The 18383-nt window shown below is 43.4% G+C and overlaps 1 protein-coding gene across 1 annotated transcript in view; it reads right to left on the bottom strand.

Moving 5' to 3' along the window:
- Positions 1 to 18383, bottom strand: part of ADGRD2 (adhesion G protein-coupled receptor D2) — a 248331-nt gene that overhangs the window by 41214 nt on the left and 188734 nt on the right. Inside the window, exon 24 of the mRNA XM_066582034.1 lies at positions 13192 to 13222. Within this exon, the coding sequence (XP_066438131.1) occupies positions 13192 to 13222 (31 nt within the window). The remainder of the gene's footprint in view (positions 1 to 13191; positions 13223 to 18383) is intronic.

Genomic DNA, 18383 nt, shown 5'->3' on the forward strand with positions numbered 1-18383 from the left:
ATGAGGTCTCCCTGCCACACAATTAAACAGACAAAGGCAGAATTCCCTGTGGTGGAGCACTATGCTAGTCACAGACACAACTTGGAAAATATTAAAGTCACTGCCGTAACTATAGGGAATGCAGGGGATGCGGTTGAACCTGGGCCCAGGAGACTAAGGGAGCCCATAAGGCCTCTCTTCTCCATATAGAGAGCTCAGTAATATGAATGAAGCATTATAGTTCGAGGCCCTGTTACAGGTCTTGCATTGGGGCCCAGGAACTTCAATTACGCCTCTGTGTTAAGAAGTTAAGATAAGTTGGGAGGCCCCAAGATAAACTTTTGCACCCGGTCCCATGAGCCTTTAGCTACGCCCCTAATTAAAGTTTCTATATTGAAAGGCAATTTCAGATCACAAAGCCATAGAAGAATTTGGGAATACAAATTTATAACAACTTTTGACACTTTCAACAGAGGTCTAAATTCTTCAAGAGGATTCATGTGTGACTGGGAAGTATGAGAAATCTACAGCACAGATAACACCGCTGACCTGATGATCTCTTAACACTAATTCAGGGACCATAAAACCTTCACATCTAGGTTTGTATTTTTTTAGTATTCTTTTAAGTGCATATTAATCACACCATGTCTGTGCCTTGTCATAAGTATGTGTGTATATATATGCATGCCTCTTCAGATCCATTTCATTATGCCTTGATGAAGGACCCTATGAGGTCTGAAAGCCTCGCATTAACACCATGTATTTTTGTTAACCATTAAAAGGTTTCATATCTACACGATTACTTGGTTTCTCTTACTGAAAACAATCATACTTTGCTCTACTGGCTAACATCGTACCAAACTTTTTTTGTTGTTGTATTTAAGCATGCATAGATGTGTGCATCTATTGGCTGGCTTCTGTGGTATCATTCACATTGCAGATTTGGTTGTCTGCAGTCACTCCTCCCCAATCTGGGCTGGGTTGAGTGGGTGGCTGCATATAAGTCTGCAGTGAACAATTTAGCTCCTCCGGTTTATAGTCTGGCTTGCTGCATGTTGTTAGGGTCTACGGCCATTTTGCCTACCCTACGGCCATTGTGCCGGCCTTATGGCAATTGTGCCTGCTCTGCACCTTATCAGGTATTGCATTTTTGGTTCTTTTCCAGTGAAATATGTTTTTGTGTTCCCACTCACCTCTGTGATTTTTATTTACTTTACAGTGAGAGTGTAGGTTCTGACAGACGCGGTGTGGCCTTGCCGTCGGCCCGTCAGTTTATGCGTCTTGGCCAAAGTACTAAACTAACACCCGCATTTTATTAGTGTGTATCAATATTTCCTTTATGTAATTTGCTATAGCCTTCTGGGGGAGCCCAAGATGTCAGCCAGTGTCACCCACTGTTGAGATACAGGGCAATCCATTACCGTGTCAGTGTGAGTTGTAATCCTGTATTGTGGGACGCACCCCTCTATTGGCTGGCTTCTGTGGAATCGTTCGCTTTGCAGATTAGGTTGTCTGCAGTCGCTCCTCCCCAATCTGGGCGTGGTAGAGTGGGTGACTGCATATAAATCTGGAGTGGACAATTTAGCTCCTCCGGTTTATAATCTGGCTTGCCGCATGTTGATAGGGTCTATGGCCATTTCGCCTACCCTACGGCCATTGTGCCGGCCTTATGGCGATTGTGCCTGCTCTGCACCTTATCAGGTATTGCATTTTTGGTTCTTTTTCAGTGAAATATGCATATATGTGTGTGTATTATATATATTTGTATGTACAGTATAGTGGTACTATTAATTCTTACTGGTTTTGTGTATGGTATAGTAGTGCTATTTATATGTATGTTAAAATTGTAATATTTATGTTTACGATGGAGTAGGTTTGTAATTCTCAAGCCAATTTCAGTAATGTTCCATTTTTATTCTGGGGAGAGAGGGGCTGAGCACAGTTCTAGATGTTCATGTGTACATGAGGGTTAGATGAAGTCATGATGTATCTTTGCCCTGGGTGACATAAAGCCTAGCTACAGCTCTGCTTGGGGCATAGTGTAAAATACTATGTAAATGTAGACTAAGGCTGGCTTTACACAGGTGTATTCACACACGCAAAATGAATATGTTACGATCGTGTGGACAAACTAAGTACGGGTCCCACACGATCGTGACCAAGAGAGATGCACGCACACAGGTTTCAAGCAGGTTTTACATGGGTTTCATGCAAGCTTGCCCTGAACTACAAAGGAGGGATGACATGGCACTACCTAAGCGGGAACATCGCCCCAATAAAGGGTGGCCCAGCGGTCTTCGGAACTGGACCCTAGCTGATCCTAGGAACCACGCACCAGAACAGGATACATAAACATGCCACATGACAGGGACAGATCAACAGGACGCACAGAGCCAGAAAACACAGCATACAGCAGGCAGAATGCAAACACTAATAGCAGATGATAAGCTATATATAAATACCAGATATTAGTTGACATTTTGTACAAAACATGGAAGCTGGCGGGCCACTTCACGGCTTCTGGCTAAACCGCTAGTCCCTACACTAACCAGGAGTCCAGCAGCACCAGACACAGTTCACACAGCAAGCTGCACAGGACAGGACACAGATCACAGGTCACACAGCAAGCTGACACAAAACCGACAGAAAATAAACGTACAAACAGACATGATCCAGCAAGACACAGATCACACAGCAAGCTGCAACAGGAGAGACAACCAGGGCATGGACACTACCGGCATGGACACTACCGGCATGGACTCTACCGGCACGGACTCAACGTATAGTGGCAACCAGACAGACTCCACCCAGAGCTCACATGAACACAGATGAAACTCACAGCAAGTGTATGTGTCCTCATACCAGTGGGGGGGGGGGGATAGACAGTCAGCCACTGAGTTGACATAGGGAACTGTGTCAGGGATCCACCGACTGACATGCAGAGCGAGACATAAGATGTTTGGAAGCAGCACCTGTAAAGGGGAAGGGAAAAGGGGCACTGTATGTGCTGCAGACAAGGACTACAGGTGTCTAAACCGTCTTGGGGAAGCAGAGAGACACAACAGACCTACATGCAACACAGATCTGAGTGGGAACAAGCTGCACAGAACAGATAACAAGTTACACAGCACAGAACAGACAGCAAGTTGCACGGAACAGAAGTAACATGACTGCTCACCCTGGAACCCAGACAGACACTGCCAGGAGCTGGGTTTATATGTGAGCACAGACCCAGGGGATTGGCTAGCAGGAGATCACCACAGCCAGCTAGCTCAATCATTCACCCCACCTGTGAAATGTGCTGCTAGGAAACACATAGTACAACAGATCCCAGCAGCACATCCTGACAGAATAGAGCCCATTGATTTTAATTTTTACTGTGCATTTTGGTAGTGAAAAAACAATGCAGCATCCGCTAATTCCCTGCACATTTGTGCACCAAAAGCACCCATAGAAGTCAATGGGGATGCGAAAATGCAAACACAATACACTAGAAGCTATGTGAAAAACTGCATAATTACACAGCGCAAATATGTTGTGCTGAGGCATCCACCATTGCACATATGCCTATGTGAAGTCACCCTTAGCTACCTACAAAGTGCCTCCCATCATTTCAGTAAAGTAGCTATCCAACCGCGCAGCTTTCAGCCACATCAGAGGATCGGCAAGTGTTTCCTATTGTTTTCAATCGGAAAGCTTGCATCGCACTCGTGTGCACATTGCACACCGTGCAATGTGTTTTACTGTCCCATTAAAAACAATGGGCGATGCATTCAAAGGAACTAAAAAAAAATAGGACATGCAGCAATTTTTTCCCCGATAACATCTCTTATATATATGACACCATTAAAAAGAATGGGGTTTATTTTTGTGCGTTTCGCACAGCGCAAATCCTGCACGTGTTTTTGGCCGCATGAAAGTGGTCTAATGGTATGTTTTTGGGTGTAGTTATCAAAGGGAATCCACCCCCAAAAATTCAATGCAGATGATGACTCTGGTTGGGTTCAACCAATGGCAACAATCGGTGAATTAGGTTTTACTAATGGTTCTTTTGACACTACTACAGAGATGGGAGGAGGATTCTACATCAACTATGTTCAAAAAATGTTTCGAGATACAATCATACAGCGAACATTCATTTAGAATTCATCTATTCAAACACTGGTCTGCACACAAAATGATTTCAGGAGGCTCAGAAAAATGCAGTTTGATTTGTGAGAACTTGTACTTCTTTTGTTGCAACCTCAGTACTTGAGAGGGAAAGTGTTTTTTAGCCTGGAATTGATTTATAGAAAAAAAAATATGACGCTTTCGATTTTCTCAATAAGTCTCCAAATTATCCTTTTAAAGTCATATTTACTGGAATCGCTTGAAGTCATTATGCTCTGTACTTTAGTGGAATGAGGCCAATTCAGTGATGTGTTCCAATGTAATACAAAGAAAAGCAGATGATTAATTTAGTCATTTACAATGCTGGGAATTCACACATTTACAAGGCTGAAAACATTATATCCAGTCATTTAGGTCCTTCATTAAAAAAAGTAACTGCAAAAGCCATTAAAAATGTAACACAAATGCCACCGTGAGACAAAATAGGGACCCAGAAGTGTTGCAATTTTAAAGTTCTTTTTTTTGCAGTAATAATCATTATTGATAGAAATCAAGTTTAATTTTTTGTTATTGTTTAGATTTCGGGAGGAAAATGGGAGAAGAGGAAGAATTTAAACTTTTAATTGTTTTTAATGCAATCAACTAATTTTAACATTTTTTTGTAGTTTTTTTAGTCTCACTAGGGGACTTGAACTTGTGTTCTTTTATACAGTATATACTTTTGTATTGCATTAAATGTACCTGTCTTTGTGGCATATTTAAGCTCTGCCATAATTAGAGTAGTTAATAGGTTTAAGGGAAAATCCCTAGTGATAAAGGGTGGAAAATGGCTTTTTGCTAGGTTCCTCAATGGTCTAGGGTAGAAAAGAAGGCTATTATCAGCATCCTTGTTGGTTCAGTACAAAAAAGATATTAATGCTTGTACCTCTGGTGATCTAGGGCAGGGTAGCGGTTAATGACAGTAGTTTTTTTAGTCTCACTAGGGGACTTGAACTTGTGAATGTTTGATTGTTTATATGGTATATACTTTTGTATTCCATTAAATGTACCTACCTTTGTTGCATATTTAAGCCATGCCATAATTAGAGTAGTTAATTGGCTTAAGGGGAAATCCCTAGTGTTAAGGAGTGGAAAAGGGGTTATTGCTAGGTTCTCCAATGGTCTATGGCAGCAAAGGAGACTATTATCAGCATCTTTGGTGTTTTAGTACAGAAAAGACACTAATGATTTATCCTGTATCCCTGGTGGTCTAGGGCAGAGAAGTGGTTAATGTCAGTATCCTTAGTAACAAACAGCACATAAATGGCCAATGTCAGAATCTCCGGTGGTCTAAGGCAGTGGTCCCCAACCTTTTTGGCACCGGGGACCGGCTTCAAGCAAGAACATTTTTACAAGGCCCGGCAGGGTTGGGCGGTACATGGGCGGGGCTTTGGTTATATGGGGTGGGGTTATGAAGGGGGTTGGAGTTTAGTGCATACTTATACAATTATGACATTTAGAATGTCCTGGCAGTACACACATAGGGCAGTATAATATATCCCCCCCTGCCTGGCAGCACACACATAGGGCAGTATATAATCTATTCCCCCCCCCCCCCTAGCACACACATAGGGCAGCATAGAATTTATCTCCCCCCCAGTAATAAGCAGCCCCCCGTTGAAAGCAGCCCCCCCAGTCGAAAGCAGCCCCCCCAGTTGAAAGCAATCCCCCCAGTTGAAAGCAACCCCCCCAGTTGAAAGCAACCCCCCCCAGTTGAAAGCAACCCCCCCAGTTGAAAGCAGCTCTCCTAGTAATAAGCACCCCCCCAGTTTAAAGCAGCCCCCGCAGTAATAAGCAGCCCCCCGTAATAAGCAGCCCTCCCCCCAGTAATAAGTAGCCCTCCCCCCAGTAATAAGCAGCCCCCCCAGTAATAAGCAGCCCCCCCAGTAATAAGCAGCCCCACCCCCAGTAGTAAGCAGCCCCCCCTAGTAGTAAGCAGCCCCCCCAGTAACAGGCAGCCCCCCCAGTAACAGGCAGCCCTCCTCCCAGTAGTAAGCAGCCCCCCCCCATAGTAAGCAGCCCCCCAGTAGTAAGCAGACCCCCCAGTTGTAAGCAACCCCCCCCCCCCCCCAGTAACAGGCAGTCCCCCAGTAGTAGGCGGTCCCCCCCAGTAACAGGCAGCCCCCACCCCTTAGTAATAACCAGCCCCCCCCCCCAGTAATAAACAGCTCCCCCCAGTAATAAACACCCCCCCAGTAATTAGCAGCCCCCCAGTAATAACCAGCCCCCCCAGTAATAACCAGACCCCCCCAGTAGCAAGCAGCCCCCCCAGAAATAAACAGCCCCTCCAACCCATATACTTACCTCCTCCCTGCTGTCAGCGTTGCTCTCTCTCTCTGCTTGCCCTGATGTCAGTGTGCAGCCCAGCACGCTTCCTCCCCGAGTCCTCTCCTGCGGAACTAATGAGCAGGGGACTCGGGGAGGAGGATCCTGGCTGCACACTGACGTCAGTGTGCTACGGGATCAGCGCGATTACCAGCGGGGAGCTGCGGCGCCCCCGCTGGTAATCGCTTCAGTGGTGAACGGCGTCGGCACGCCGCGGGCCACATAGCACAAGACAGCGGGCCAGATTCGGCCCACGAGCCTTGTGTTTAGAAGAAAAGTTCCAGCGGTGCCCCGGACCGGCGCTAACCACCTAACGGCCCGGCCCCGGTCCGCGGCCCGGTGGTTGGGGACCCCTGGTCTAAGGCAAAGAAAGTGTTAATAGCCAAATCACAACTCCAATGCTGATGCTTCCTTACTAAAGGCCCTTTTACACAGCTTGATTATCAGACACAAAAATGTTCTCCTGAATATCCGTTCGCCTGGTCATCAGGCTTTATAAAAGGGAGAACAATTAGCTAACGAGCGAGCAATCATTCATCAATTGATTGTTGCTTTTCAGCAAGCATAGAAATAAATGCACACTGTACATCGTCCCATGTGAACAGGTAGATGTATAACTGGCTCCGTGGGAATGAACAATAGTAGTAATAATCGTTCATCCCTCATACTGGTCCATGTAAAACAAATGTAAATGAGTGCTAATTGGCATGTGGATTGATCATCTCTCATTCGATAGGGATCATTCTCGGCCCTTGAAACAGACGGTAAGGGCTCTTTCACATGAGGGAATTCACGCAGCTAACTTGCATGCGCAAAATAAACCCGCGACTATTAGAACCAATGGTTTCCTATGGAAACATTCAGCTAAAAGAATGTTAGCCATGAAAAAAAAAAAAAAAAATCGCACCTGAAAAGATAGGACATCAGCGTCTGAAATTCCCTGCTGCGTGAAAAGATAGAACCTGACCTATCTTTGGTGCGCAAAGCACAGAAGTCTCCGTATACTGCAATCGGAGACTACGTGAGGCGGCCAGCAAGTCGAGAATAAGGGATTTCCCCGCAGCATAGAGAGAGCGAGATGAGGGGAAGCCCCAGGGGAACCCCCTTCATCACTGGGGACTCCCTTCATCTCCACAGCTGGAAGGATTTCCCTACTGCGGGAAGAGAAAGATTCCCCTGCATGGGAAGAAAAAGGAAATCCCCAGAAGCACGATTGCGGGGTTCACCATCAGGGGAAAATAAGGAAATCCTCAGCAGCCAGGGAACCCTTATTCTCCCCTGCAGTGGAACGTTGACATTGCTCTCCTGTGGATTTCCTTCTTCTCTCCTGCTGGGTAACCTCTCTCTCCCCACAGCGCAGATATCCCACCAGCCTCGCTGAGATGAAGGAAAGCACCACAGAGAAGGGGTTCCCCCAGGACTTTCTTGCATTTCTCTCTCCTCCCAGAGCAAATTTGTTCGCGCGGTGAACTTCTGCACAATTGTGATGCCCGTGTGAAAGAGCACTAAGGAAGCACGGTCCATTGTTCTTACATGGTAAAAATGAACAGCTCTTCATTGCTTGCTTTAATAGAAAGATTTAGGAATGTTTGTAGCATGCTTCATAATTGCTTATTGACCTACAGCTAACATCTGGACATGGTGTTTGTTGCTGCAAAAACCGCAACAGAAATGCCTGCGACAAAAAAGCAAAAGGTGCTGCAAAAACAACTGTGACATTAAGCTTAGAGCTCTTGTACGTGAATCAATCAAATCCATTTTGAGACTGTCAGCATGACATACATAAACCTCTATGGGGCTCTTTGGTGTGCAAACACGCACTAGATAGGGCAGGTTCTATCTTTTTGTGCCCATGAGAACAGCAGCCCCCCCCCCCCCCCAAATAAAGCGAGAATGGCGATTAAAATTAATAGGTTTTATTCTCTGCATTATGCAAGCAGGATTTTCCAGCGTACAAAATCATGGCATATCACGCTCATTTGTTTAAGCCCTGAGGCCTTAGTCAGACGGGCGTTTCTAGCCGCGATTTGCGCATGCGCATGCGTCCGGCGATTTTTTAAAACCATTGCTTTGCAATGGTATCGGACACATGAGCGCTTTTTATGCGCTCGTCCGATAAATTATAGAACAAAAAAATCGCAGATCGCACCTATCTGCGATCTGCGATTCCTGTTCTCTTCTGTATATGCGCTCAATGGGGCCGGCGGCAGCAGCGCCGACCCCAATGAGAACATATAGAAGACAAATCATTCTTCTCTGCCACAGCTGTAACAGCTGTGGCAGAGAAGAATGATGTTTGCCCATTGAATTCAATGGAGCGGCAATACAGCCGCTCCATTGAAAGCAATGGGCTGCCGGCGTGCGCGGGGTGAATTGTCGGGAAGGGGTTAAATATATAAGCCCTTCCCTGCAATTCATGCTAAAATGTGTTAAAATAAAAAAAAATTGTATACTCACCTTTCCGCTGCAGCCGGAGTCCAGCCGCGGCCGCTGTCAGTTCTCCTGAACTGCTTCTTGGCACTATTCAGCCGGCGGGGCTTTAAAATCCCCGCCTGCTGAATGATCTGCCTCTGATTGGTCACAGCCCTGACCAATCAGAGGCTGAAAACACTCACACACCCATTCATGAATTCATGAATGGGTGAGTGACTGCTGCCTCTTAGCGCTGAGCCAATCAGGGGCAGGTCTGACTCACATCCATTCATGAATTCATGAATGGGTGTGAGTGAGGCATGCCTCTGATTGGCTCAGCGCTGAGCCAATCAGGGGGCAGGTCTGACTCACACCCCCTTCACACCCACTGCAGGACAGCCGCGCGGAGCTCCGGCTGCCGGCAGAAGGTGAGTATACAATTTTTTTTTTATTTTTACACATTTTAGGATCAATTGCAGGTAAGGGCTTATATATTTAAGCCCTTACCGACAATTCATCCCGGGCTCGCCCGCAGCACATTGCTTTCAATGGAGACGGCTGTATTGCCGTCTCTATTGAATGCAATGCGCTGGACAGCTCCGGCCCGTTTCTAATGAAACGCGGCTAGGAGCAGATTTTCGGGCGATTTGCGGGCGACTTGCACGCACCGGTCACGCGATTTGCGGATGCGCATCCGTCATGCGATCCGCAAATCGCGCGAAAAAACGCCCGTCTGACTAAGGCCTTAGTGTGTGAGAAAAGTCCACTCTGCGATATAAAAATACTAGTATTTTAGAGTGCCTTCACACAGACATATTTGCGAGTGTTTGCAATATTCAGAGAATAGAACGGAAGTGTGGAAATACGTAGTCAATACGCACACAAATATGCAATACACTATACAGAGGCGTAACTTAAAGCTCCTGGGCCCCAATGCAAAATGTGTAGCAGGGCCCCTAATTATAATGTTTTATTAATAGTACTGGGTTCCCTATATGGAGAAGAGGCCTTATGGGCGCCCTAAAGCTCCTGGGCCCGGGTGCAACCGCATCCCCTGCACCCACTATAGTTACGCCCCTGACGCTATACAATTCTGAGAAAGAAAGAACACATCTCAATTTACCTAAGCTAAATAGCCTTGTAATCCCTGCGTGTGTGTGGGGGGTGGGGGTTAGGGGTGTCCCGCACCCATGTGAACATGCCTTGCATGCGCAAAAAGTGCAATAAAGTGTGCCGATACGCATGCAAAATCGACCTCTTTCATAGCACAAATACGTAATGCTGAAGCATTCACAATTGCGCATACATCTGTGTAACAAAGCCCTTAAACAACAGTTGGTAGGTGGGGAGGGGGCTAATTTAGCATTGGGTTCTCGGAATTTCACATTACAGCTCTAATGAGATACTGTAAAATGTCACCAAACAATATCACATACTATGATAGCCAAAGCATTGCAGCACATCCATCTGCACGCTGGACAAATGCAATGCGGCTATGGATTGACGAGACACTACAGTCCTGCTGCAATACTGCACAATATCATGAGCAAGACAAGCAAAAACTATGAACAGGGTTGTGTCTTGGCATCACGTTCGGAGTATTCTTTCATCGAGAACTCACCATAAAAAGTCATCTTTAGGGCTCATGCCCACGACCGTGTTTTTACCGCGAATCACACTGCACATGTCCATGTGATTCGCGGGCATACACAGTGCCATATGCAGCCTCTGCCAGCTCTCTGCCGGATACCAGCAATGTTTTACACATACGGCCGTGGGCATGAGCCATTATTAGATAGAGTTTAAAAACTAAGAACTCCATAAGTGCTCATTCACATCAGCGCTTGGGGTTTCTCTTTTCCTGCTCCATTCGGGGGCAGGAAAACAGCAATCCCTAACAGATCTTTCTTATGAAGGAAGCCGAATAGCACCCAATGGACTCCATTTCCTATAATGAGGTCTGTTCATATTCTGTCCATGCGGCCAACATGGTACAGGACAAAATAGTGCAGCACGCTGCACTACTCCATCCTGTTTCTGGAATCAGCGATGGAGGTTCTGAACGGAACATTTGAAGACCTTAGTCATGAATGCTATCAGATGGAATGCCATCAGACAAACTAACCCTCTGGGCGTTCTTGAAGGACATCAAGGACACTAAACTGGGACGTTCAAGTATACCGTATACTTCATTGTTACGGTTATCAGAAAGAAAGACATTGAGGTGCAGTTTGGTTCTTAAATGCAACCTCCCTGAGCAGTGGTGGCTCTTTGAACAGCCACAAGAAAATGGGTTAGAGGTATTGGTTAATATTTTGGCCAAAATAAGGCAAGGGGTGGTCACACCGAATATTGTTTAGACTTAGATTTCTCTTTTCTTCATTCACTTTGTATTTTGGTAAATGACACAGATAATCTTGAACATTTGTCCATCTAGTTCAGCCTATTATCCTGCAAGGCTGCCTCAAAGGAAGGCAAAAACATGCATTAGATAAAAGCCAATTTTCCTCATTTTAGGAAAAAATATTCCTTACGACTCCAAATCTGGCAAGCAGAACAATCCTTGGATCACCGACCTTTCTGAAGTTATTAATGACAATTACAAGTAATTATTAGAGATGAGCGAGCATACTCGCTAAGGTCAATTGCTCGATCGAGCATTGCCCTTAGTGAGTACCTGCCCGCTCGGGAGCAAAGATTCGGCAGGGCGGGGAGCGGCTGGGGAGAGTGGGGAGGAACGGATGGGAGATCTTTCTCTCCCTCTCTCCCCCCTGCTCATGGCCGCAACTCACCTGTCACCCGCGCGGGCAGCCGAACCTTCTCTGCCGAGCGGGGAGATACTCGCTAAGGAAAATGCTCGATCGAGCAATTGTCCTTAGCGAGTATGCTCACTCATCTCTAGTAATTATGTTACACTCCAGAAAGACGTCCAGCCCCTCTTGTACTCTTTTAGTGAGTTCACCCTCACCACGTCCTCAGGGTGCGGGCAGACGAGCGTAGGCGTATTTATGTTCGCACAAGCGCAACGTATAATCGCCCGAGCGATTGTTTTTCACCAATCACGACCAGAGCTAGAAAGCGTATTTTCGTTTGTTCCTACTTTGCAAACGGTCTTTTCGGCGATCGAATATGCGTTGGCGCGTATTTCGGTCGCATATGTTCCGTTTTTTTTCGAATTGCCGTTTTTATGCGCCGTAAAATCGCCCATGTGAACGAATACATTCGAAGCCATTGCCTCAGATGGTCACGTATATACGTTTGGTCGCAAAAACGCGCCGTTTATGCGCTCATCTGCCCGCACCCTGAGGCAGAGAGTTCTACAGTCTCACTGCTCTTACAGTAAAGAACCCCCTTCTATGTTGCTGTAGAAACCTTCTTTCCTCTAGACGTAGATGGTGCCCCCTTGTTACAGTCACAGTCCTGGGTATAAACAGATGATGAGAGAGATCCTTGTATTGTCCCCTGATATATTATACATAGTTATTAGGTCGCCCCTCAGCCGTCTTTTTTCTAAACTAAATAACCCCAATTTGGATCATCTCTCTGGGTTTACAGAATTTTACAGAAATTGTTAAATACGGGTTTTAATTTATTTACAATCTTTAATAAAATAGGATAGAGCCAAAATAATATTAAGAATTCACATCTACAATATTGATAGCAGTACCAACTATCTGTTATATTAGCCCGTTATATACTTACCTGCAGAGTGTGTAAGGGTGCACCCTATTGACAAGGGGATTGACATTGCAGTATCCATATTGATTCATATTTCCAATAACAGAGGAATAGCACAATGTATAATTCTAAGAGAAGATATTCCAACATTCTCATCAGTATTACCTTACATTCTGACCCTGTTGATGCACAACAGTATCTGTGATCAGCAGAGATAATCAGGGTTCTAAACCCTCTGGTTGGACAATATGGTTATATTTAAAGGAAATTATTTTGTCGCAGTTTTTTTCCATATTTTATCCCAGTTTATGAAAATGCAGCAAAACTAAAAGTTTTTTTGTACTAATGGCAGAGGTTTTGCAGCAACTCTGAAGATTACAGTGTGACAAAACAAAAATAAAAGGCTTAAAGGGGTTGTTCCACTTCTAACTGTTTTACTGCAAGAAACAGACATCTCCATACATTGTGCAGTAGCCTGGGTTGGAATTGCAGGCAGGGTCCCATTCATTTCAATAGAACTCAGGCTGCAGTACCAACTTGGGCCACTATGCAAGAACAGAGCTGTCTGCTTCCTGCAGCAAAACAGCTAAAAGTGGAACAACCCCTGGTTTAATGGTTTAAAATATAACAAAAATGTTGTACACTTACCTGATGTCTTGAAAGATGTTAGTTCTACATCCTGCAAAGGAAAGCAAACAAAAAGACAAGTTTTATGTAATGTTGTTTATTTGTTACCAGCATCTATTATTACAAAGTAACCATTAGAGCCACATTGATAGTGACTATTAAATATGGGATATTAATTATAACAATGCGTTACACCCAGTTAAAGCCAACAAGAAAACCGTCTAAGGCCGCTCTCACACGTAGTGTCGGCAAAATGCATCCGACAGCGGTTTTTAACACCCCCCATCATTGTGATGGGTGATGAGGTGCGTTAAAAAGCGTGGAAAAAAAATGGAAACGACAGTGCCGGTAAAAAGCGCACATGTGAGAGTGGCCGAAGAGTTACCCCTTATTAAAAGAAAAGTATCCAGACTGCTGTGTAATATGTTGCATTTAATGTATTAAGTGCATATGAATGTTATACAAGGCAGAGCTCCTGCTAGGGACACCTTTGGAAGATCCACAGTGGAGAACTGATAACAAAGACATGTTTGAATGGCTGGCATTAAGTTGGTCAAGCCTTCAGAGCAACCTGGGAATAAACCCTTCTGAAGCGCCAGAAGACGTGATGGTTGTTGGAGGTACAAACACAAATCCAAAGCAGAACTACATTGCAAACTTTAATAACTTTTGGTTAGCATTCATTTGACAGCAACTGGATTACCCCTTTAAGGGCCCAACAATCAATCCTGTGTAAAAAGACACTTAGTTAATAGTTATTCAACCCAAAGACTTTCATAAGTATTAGACAGGTTGTCTGCCATTAGAAAAATCTGGCAATTTTTTTCCCCAAAAAACAGCATCACACTTGTCCATAGGTTGTGTGTGGTATTGCAGCTTAACTCCATTCCCTTCAATGAAGCTGAGCTGCAATACCACACACAACCTATGGACAAGTGACAAGCTATGAACTGCCATGTTGTTCTATTCCAGGACTATAATGTGCAACAGGAGGTTTGGATATCTAGCTTAGGTTACATTTACGAGGACAAGTGCAATATAGATCCAACAAACTTTGGCTGCTATTGAGCTTGCAAACCTGCAATTTTTATTCAAGTGAGATGCTTTTATGACAAAATCACAACGCACTCACATTGCTGCACTTGCAACTTTCATGTCCATAAAAATTGCCCATTTTTTCCTATAGGGGAAAAATCAGATCGTGCTTTTTCATAGAATCGCCCAACAATAGAAAAAAGTTTGGTACGGTGTTAGCCAGTAGAGCAAAATGTGATTGTTCCCAGCAAGAGAAACCACGTAATCTTGTGGATATGATACCTTTTTATATACTTAAAGGTGATTTCTATGCACAAAGCCATAGAAGAATTTGGGAGTATAAATTTATAACAACTTTTGACACATTCAACAGAGAGTTAAATACTTCAAGAGGATTCATGTATAAATGGGAAGTATGAGACATCTATAGCACAGATAACACTCTGGCCTGGTGACCCCCTAAAACTAATTCAGGGACCATAAAACCTTTGCATCTTTACCAGTGGACTATTTAAGTATTTATTTATTTCTCTTCCGGTTGTAGTATCCTTTCAAGTTCAAATTAATCACATCAATGTCTGTGCCTGGTCCTAAGTATATGTGTGTATATATATATAAATATATATATATATATATATATATATATATATATATATATATATATGCCTTTTCGTATCTATTTCATAATTCCCCGAGGAAAACTCCTGAGAGGTTCGGAAGCTCGCAATAATTTTTATTAGTCATTAAAAGGTATCATATTCACAAGATTATTTGGCTTCTCTTATTGAGAACAATCACACTTTGCCCCAAAATAGAACATGCTGCAATTTTTTCCTCCCCAGAGAAATTGCACATGTAAATGTACCCATTGAAAAACACATTGTTTTTCCCATGTGATTTTTGTGCATCTTTCAATGCCAAGAAATCCTGTGGAAAAAATTGCCCATATAAATGCCCCCTTAGGGCTCTTTAACAGGGCCGCATGCGTTTTTACGTTCGCCTGTACGCGCTGTAAAATTGCGTGAATGAAGAATTGCCACGATCAAGTCCCGAGCTTTAGGTGTCTATTTTCTGCCATTCACATGAGCTGCTGCTGCGTATCAGGCAAAAAAATACGCAGAAGCACGGAAAACCAATGATCGCTGTAAAATGCTTGAAAGGACTAATAATGCTTAAATTGGGCCAGCTGTTTTCTCGAAGTCTATGGGAGCTTCCGGCGTATGAAATCGGATACAAAAGCGGTCACGTATGTGCTATTTTTCCCGTTGTGATTTTTTTTACGTGCCCAAAAACCGTTCATCTGAATGAACACATTGAAATCCAACGCTTTGGATGGTCGCGATTTTTGGGCAATTTTTTAACACAGCTAACTACAAGCATATAAATGGTCATGTGCAAAAGGCCTTAGGCTGACTTCACACGGGCGAGTACAATGTCGGGCTGTGTATTCCCCGTTTTTATGTTAAAACCGCTTCCCATCACTTCGGAGAAGTAGCAATCCTCCACAGTGGCTGACAGCAATGGTAGTTTCTCCCATTGTTTCCGATAGGAGACCTTGCATCACATCGCGTGCACCTAGCATGTGGCACGATGCTGCTGCCAGTCCCATTGCAAACAGTGGATGCTGCAATACAAGAGCACGCAGCAAGATAGAACATGCCACGATTTGCTTCTGGCATAGCATCACAGTGCCATGCAGGAAAACATCGCTCAAGTGTATGACCCCATTCAATAGAATGGGGTCCATCTATGTCCAAATTCCAATATACAAACCTTGTGCGATCTTATCGCCCATGTGAACTCTTCAGGAGTACTTGATGGATAACGTATTTGATACAGCATGTGGTATACAATATTAGAGTATGCTAGATGCTTATACACCATATATAATGTTACAACCTGTTCTCCAGGAAGCATAATAAAGCCATCCATTCTATGACACATTTACAAGTTATTAAATGGTGCTCTCACATGATCTATGTCATGATAGATATCAAATTATTTCATTTTCAGGATGTGCAAAGGTGCGTATTTTATATCAAAACAGTCAAGGGCATTGGGAAGCAATTATCAATTCTAGCAGATATAAAAAAAAACCAAAAAACAAAAAAAAAATTGTTTTAAACCGCTACTGGAACGACAAAATGTTCAAATATATTTGTAGCGATGTACATCTGCTCATTGTACATACTTGACTTGATGAATGTCATATGTTTAAGCAAAATGCGCACCACAAAGGGATGAATAAATAATTATTCAGCTTATTTAAATGCACCCTGCATGACATGAAATGATAGTCAATACCTATGAGCTAGGCCTCACAAAACTGCTATTGATATTTTCAAGGTTTTATACTTCCCGACTTATAGACTTATTCAGTATTATGTTTAGATGGAAACATAGAATAATAATTATGAAGCAACTGAGTACTGCAGGTGCAAAACAATAGCTTGTTCACCATATCAATATGCCTTAAGTGAAAGGAACCATTGCAAAAGGTCATTAATTAAGCCCTAATAGCTAACATTATTCTTATCTCGCCTTATGTCCCCCACATATGATATGTCCATTTACAAGGTAGAGAACAATTCCCATTGTTAGGGTAGAACATGAGATGATATGAATTCATTTAACACTCTAGCTATACTTCGATTCATTAATTCATGCCAATTGTTTCTATGAATAGGACAACCTGCCCAAGTGGGTTCGATGAGACGAAGGACGCGCACATATTCTTTTTTTGGTCAAACTTCCACCATTTATTGTCTTGATGAATCAGATCTTTACATTTATTGTTGGTATTATCAACAGGAGGTTAATGGTTTCACGTCGGCTCAAACTCAGTAAAACCTTGAACTTTCAAAGTGATTAAATGAGTTTCGAAACTGTTTAAAACGTGTTTCACCGAGAAGCAATTGTCCACAAAGCCTGTCAATGGATAACTATGCTTTTGAGCTTCACTTTCCAGATGTACCAGGGGATGGATGGAAGAGACTTATCGATTTTGTATTCTAAATGACAAACTCAACGGGCTATGTTTTTTTGCAAAATTCAGTTTCTATTAGATTTAGGAATATAGAGAAACAATAGAAGAAATAAAACAGACATACAACTTTACGGAAGATCACAGCAGCTCAAAGGCTGTTTTTTTGGATATCGAAGTGTTACTGCAGCCAGCAGACGGCCGTACCTGAAGACGGCCGTCTCTCTGCAGCGCCGGGAGGAAGAACATGTGACCGGCTCCATTGCCGGTCATGTGTTCTATGATCAGCGCTGGAGAGAGACGTCCGTCTTCAAGTACGGCCATCTTCTGTCAGTCACACGGGCGCATCGGTGCCGGTGTACGGGTGCCGATGCGCCCATGTGACTGAGCCCTAAAACTGAAGATTTTGTTACTCAATCAGATGTGTTAAAGAAGAGGTTTAAAGAACGGAAATATCCCAATCAGCTAGTAGAACAAGCCTATGAGAGGGCCCTGAAACAGAAGAATGAAGGAACAACAGAAATAAAAAGGAAACATGAAACAATAAACAGTCAAGGGCTCTTTAAAAAACAACCGAGATTTATAACAAAATCTAACATCCAACATGCTAGAATCCCAAAAAAATTCTCCAAACTCATTGGAATATTTTAAAAGAAGATCCCTTCTTACAAAGCCCCCTAGCCGATAACCCTACTTTAACATTCCAGAAGAACAAAACTATAAAGGAGATGGTAGCACCATCATGCCCCCATTCAGAAAAACAAAAATAAAAAAAGACAAAAAATCATTGGAAGTAATGTCACTTTAACCACGATAAAAGGAACCTTTAAATGCGGGAAATCGAGATGCAAGTGCTGTGCACTTCTAACCCACGGCAAGAAAGAAATCCAAGTCCGTTTAGCTAACACAACACATTACATTAAGACTATGTTGAATTGTGACACTAAATACGTGATCAATTACTTAGAATGTCCTTGCGGACTAGGATACATCGGCCGTACAATCAATCCATTAAGAATCCGTATTAGTAAACATCGAAATAATATAACAAAAGGGTTCTTAAATCACAGTGATTCCTGTCATTTCCTCCAGCAACATAATAGAGATTTTACAGGCTTAAAAGTCACGCCAATAGAAAAAAATCCCGTCAGGTCAATTCTCTCTTCTCAAGAGAAGAGAGATGTTTTGGATTTAT

This window comes from Eleutherodactylus coqui, chromosome 10 (genome assembly GCF_035609145.1).
Source record: "Eleutherodactylus coqui strain aEleCoq1 chromosome 10, aEleCoq1.hap1, whole genome shotgun sequence".
Classification (NCBI taxonomy): domain Eukaryota; kingdom Metazoa; phylum Chordata; class Amphibia; order Anura; family Eleutherodactylidae; genus Eleutherodactylus; species Eleutherodactylus coqui.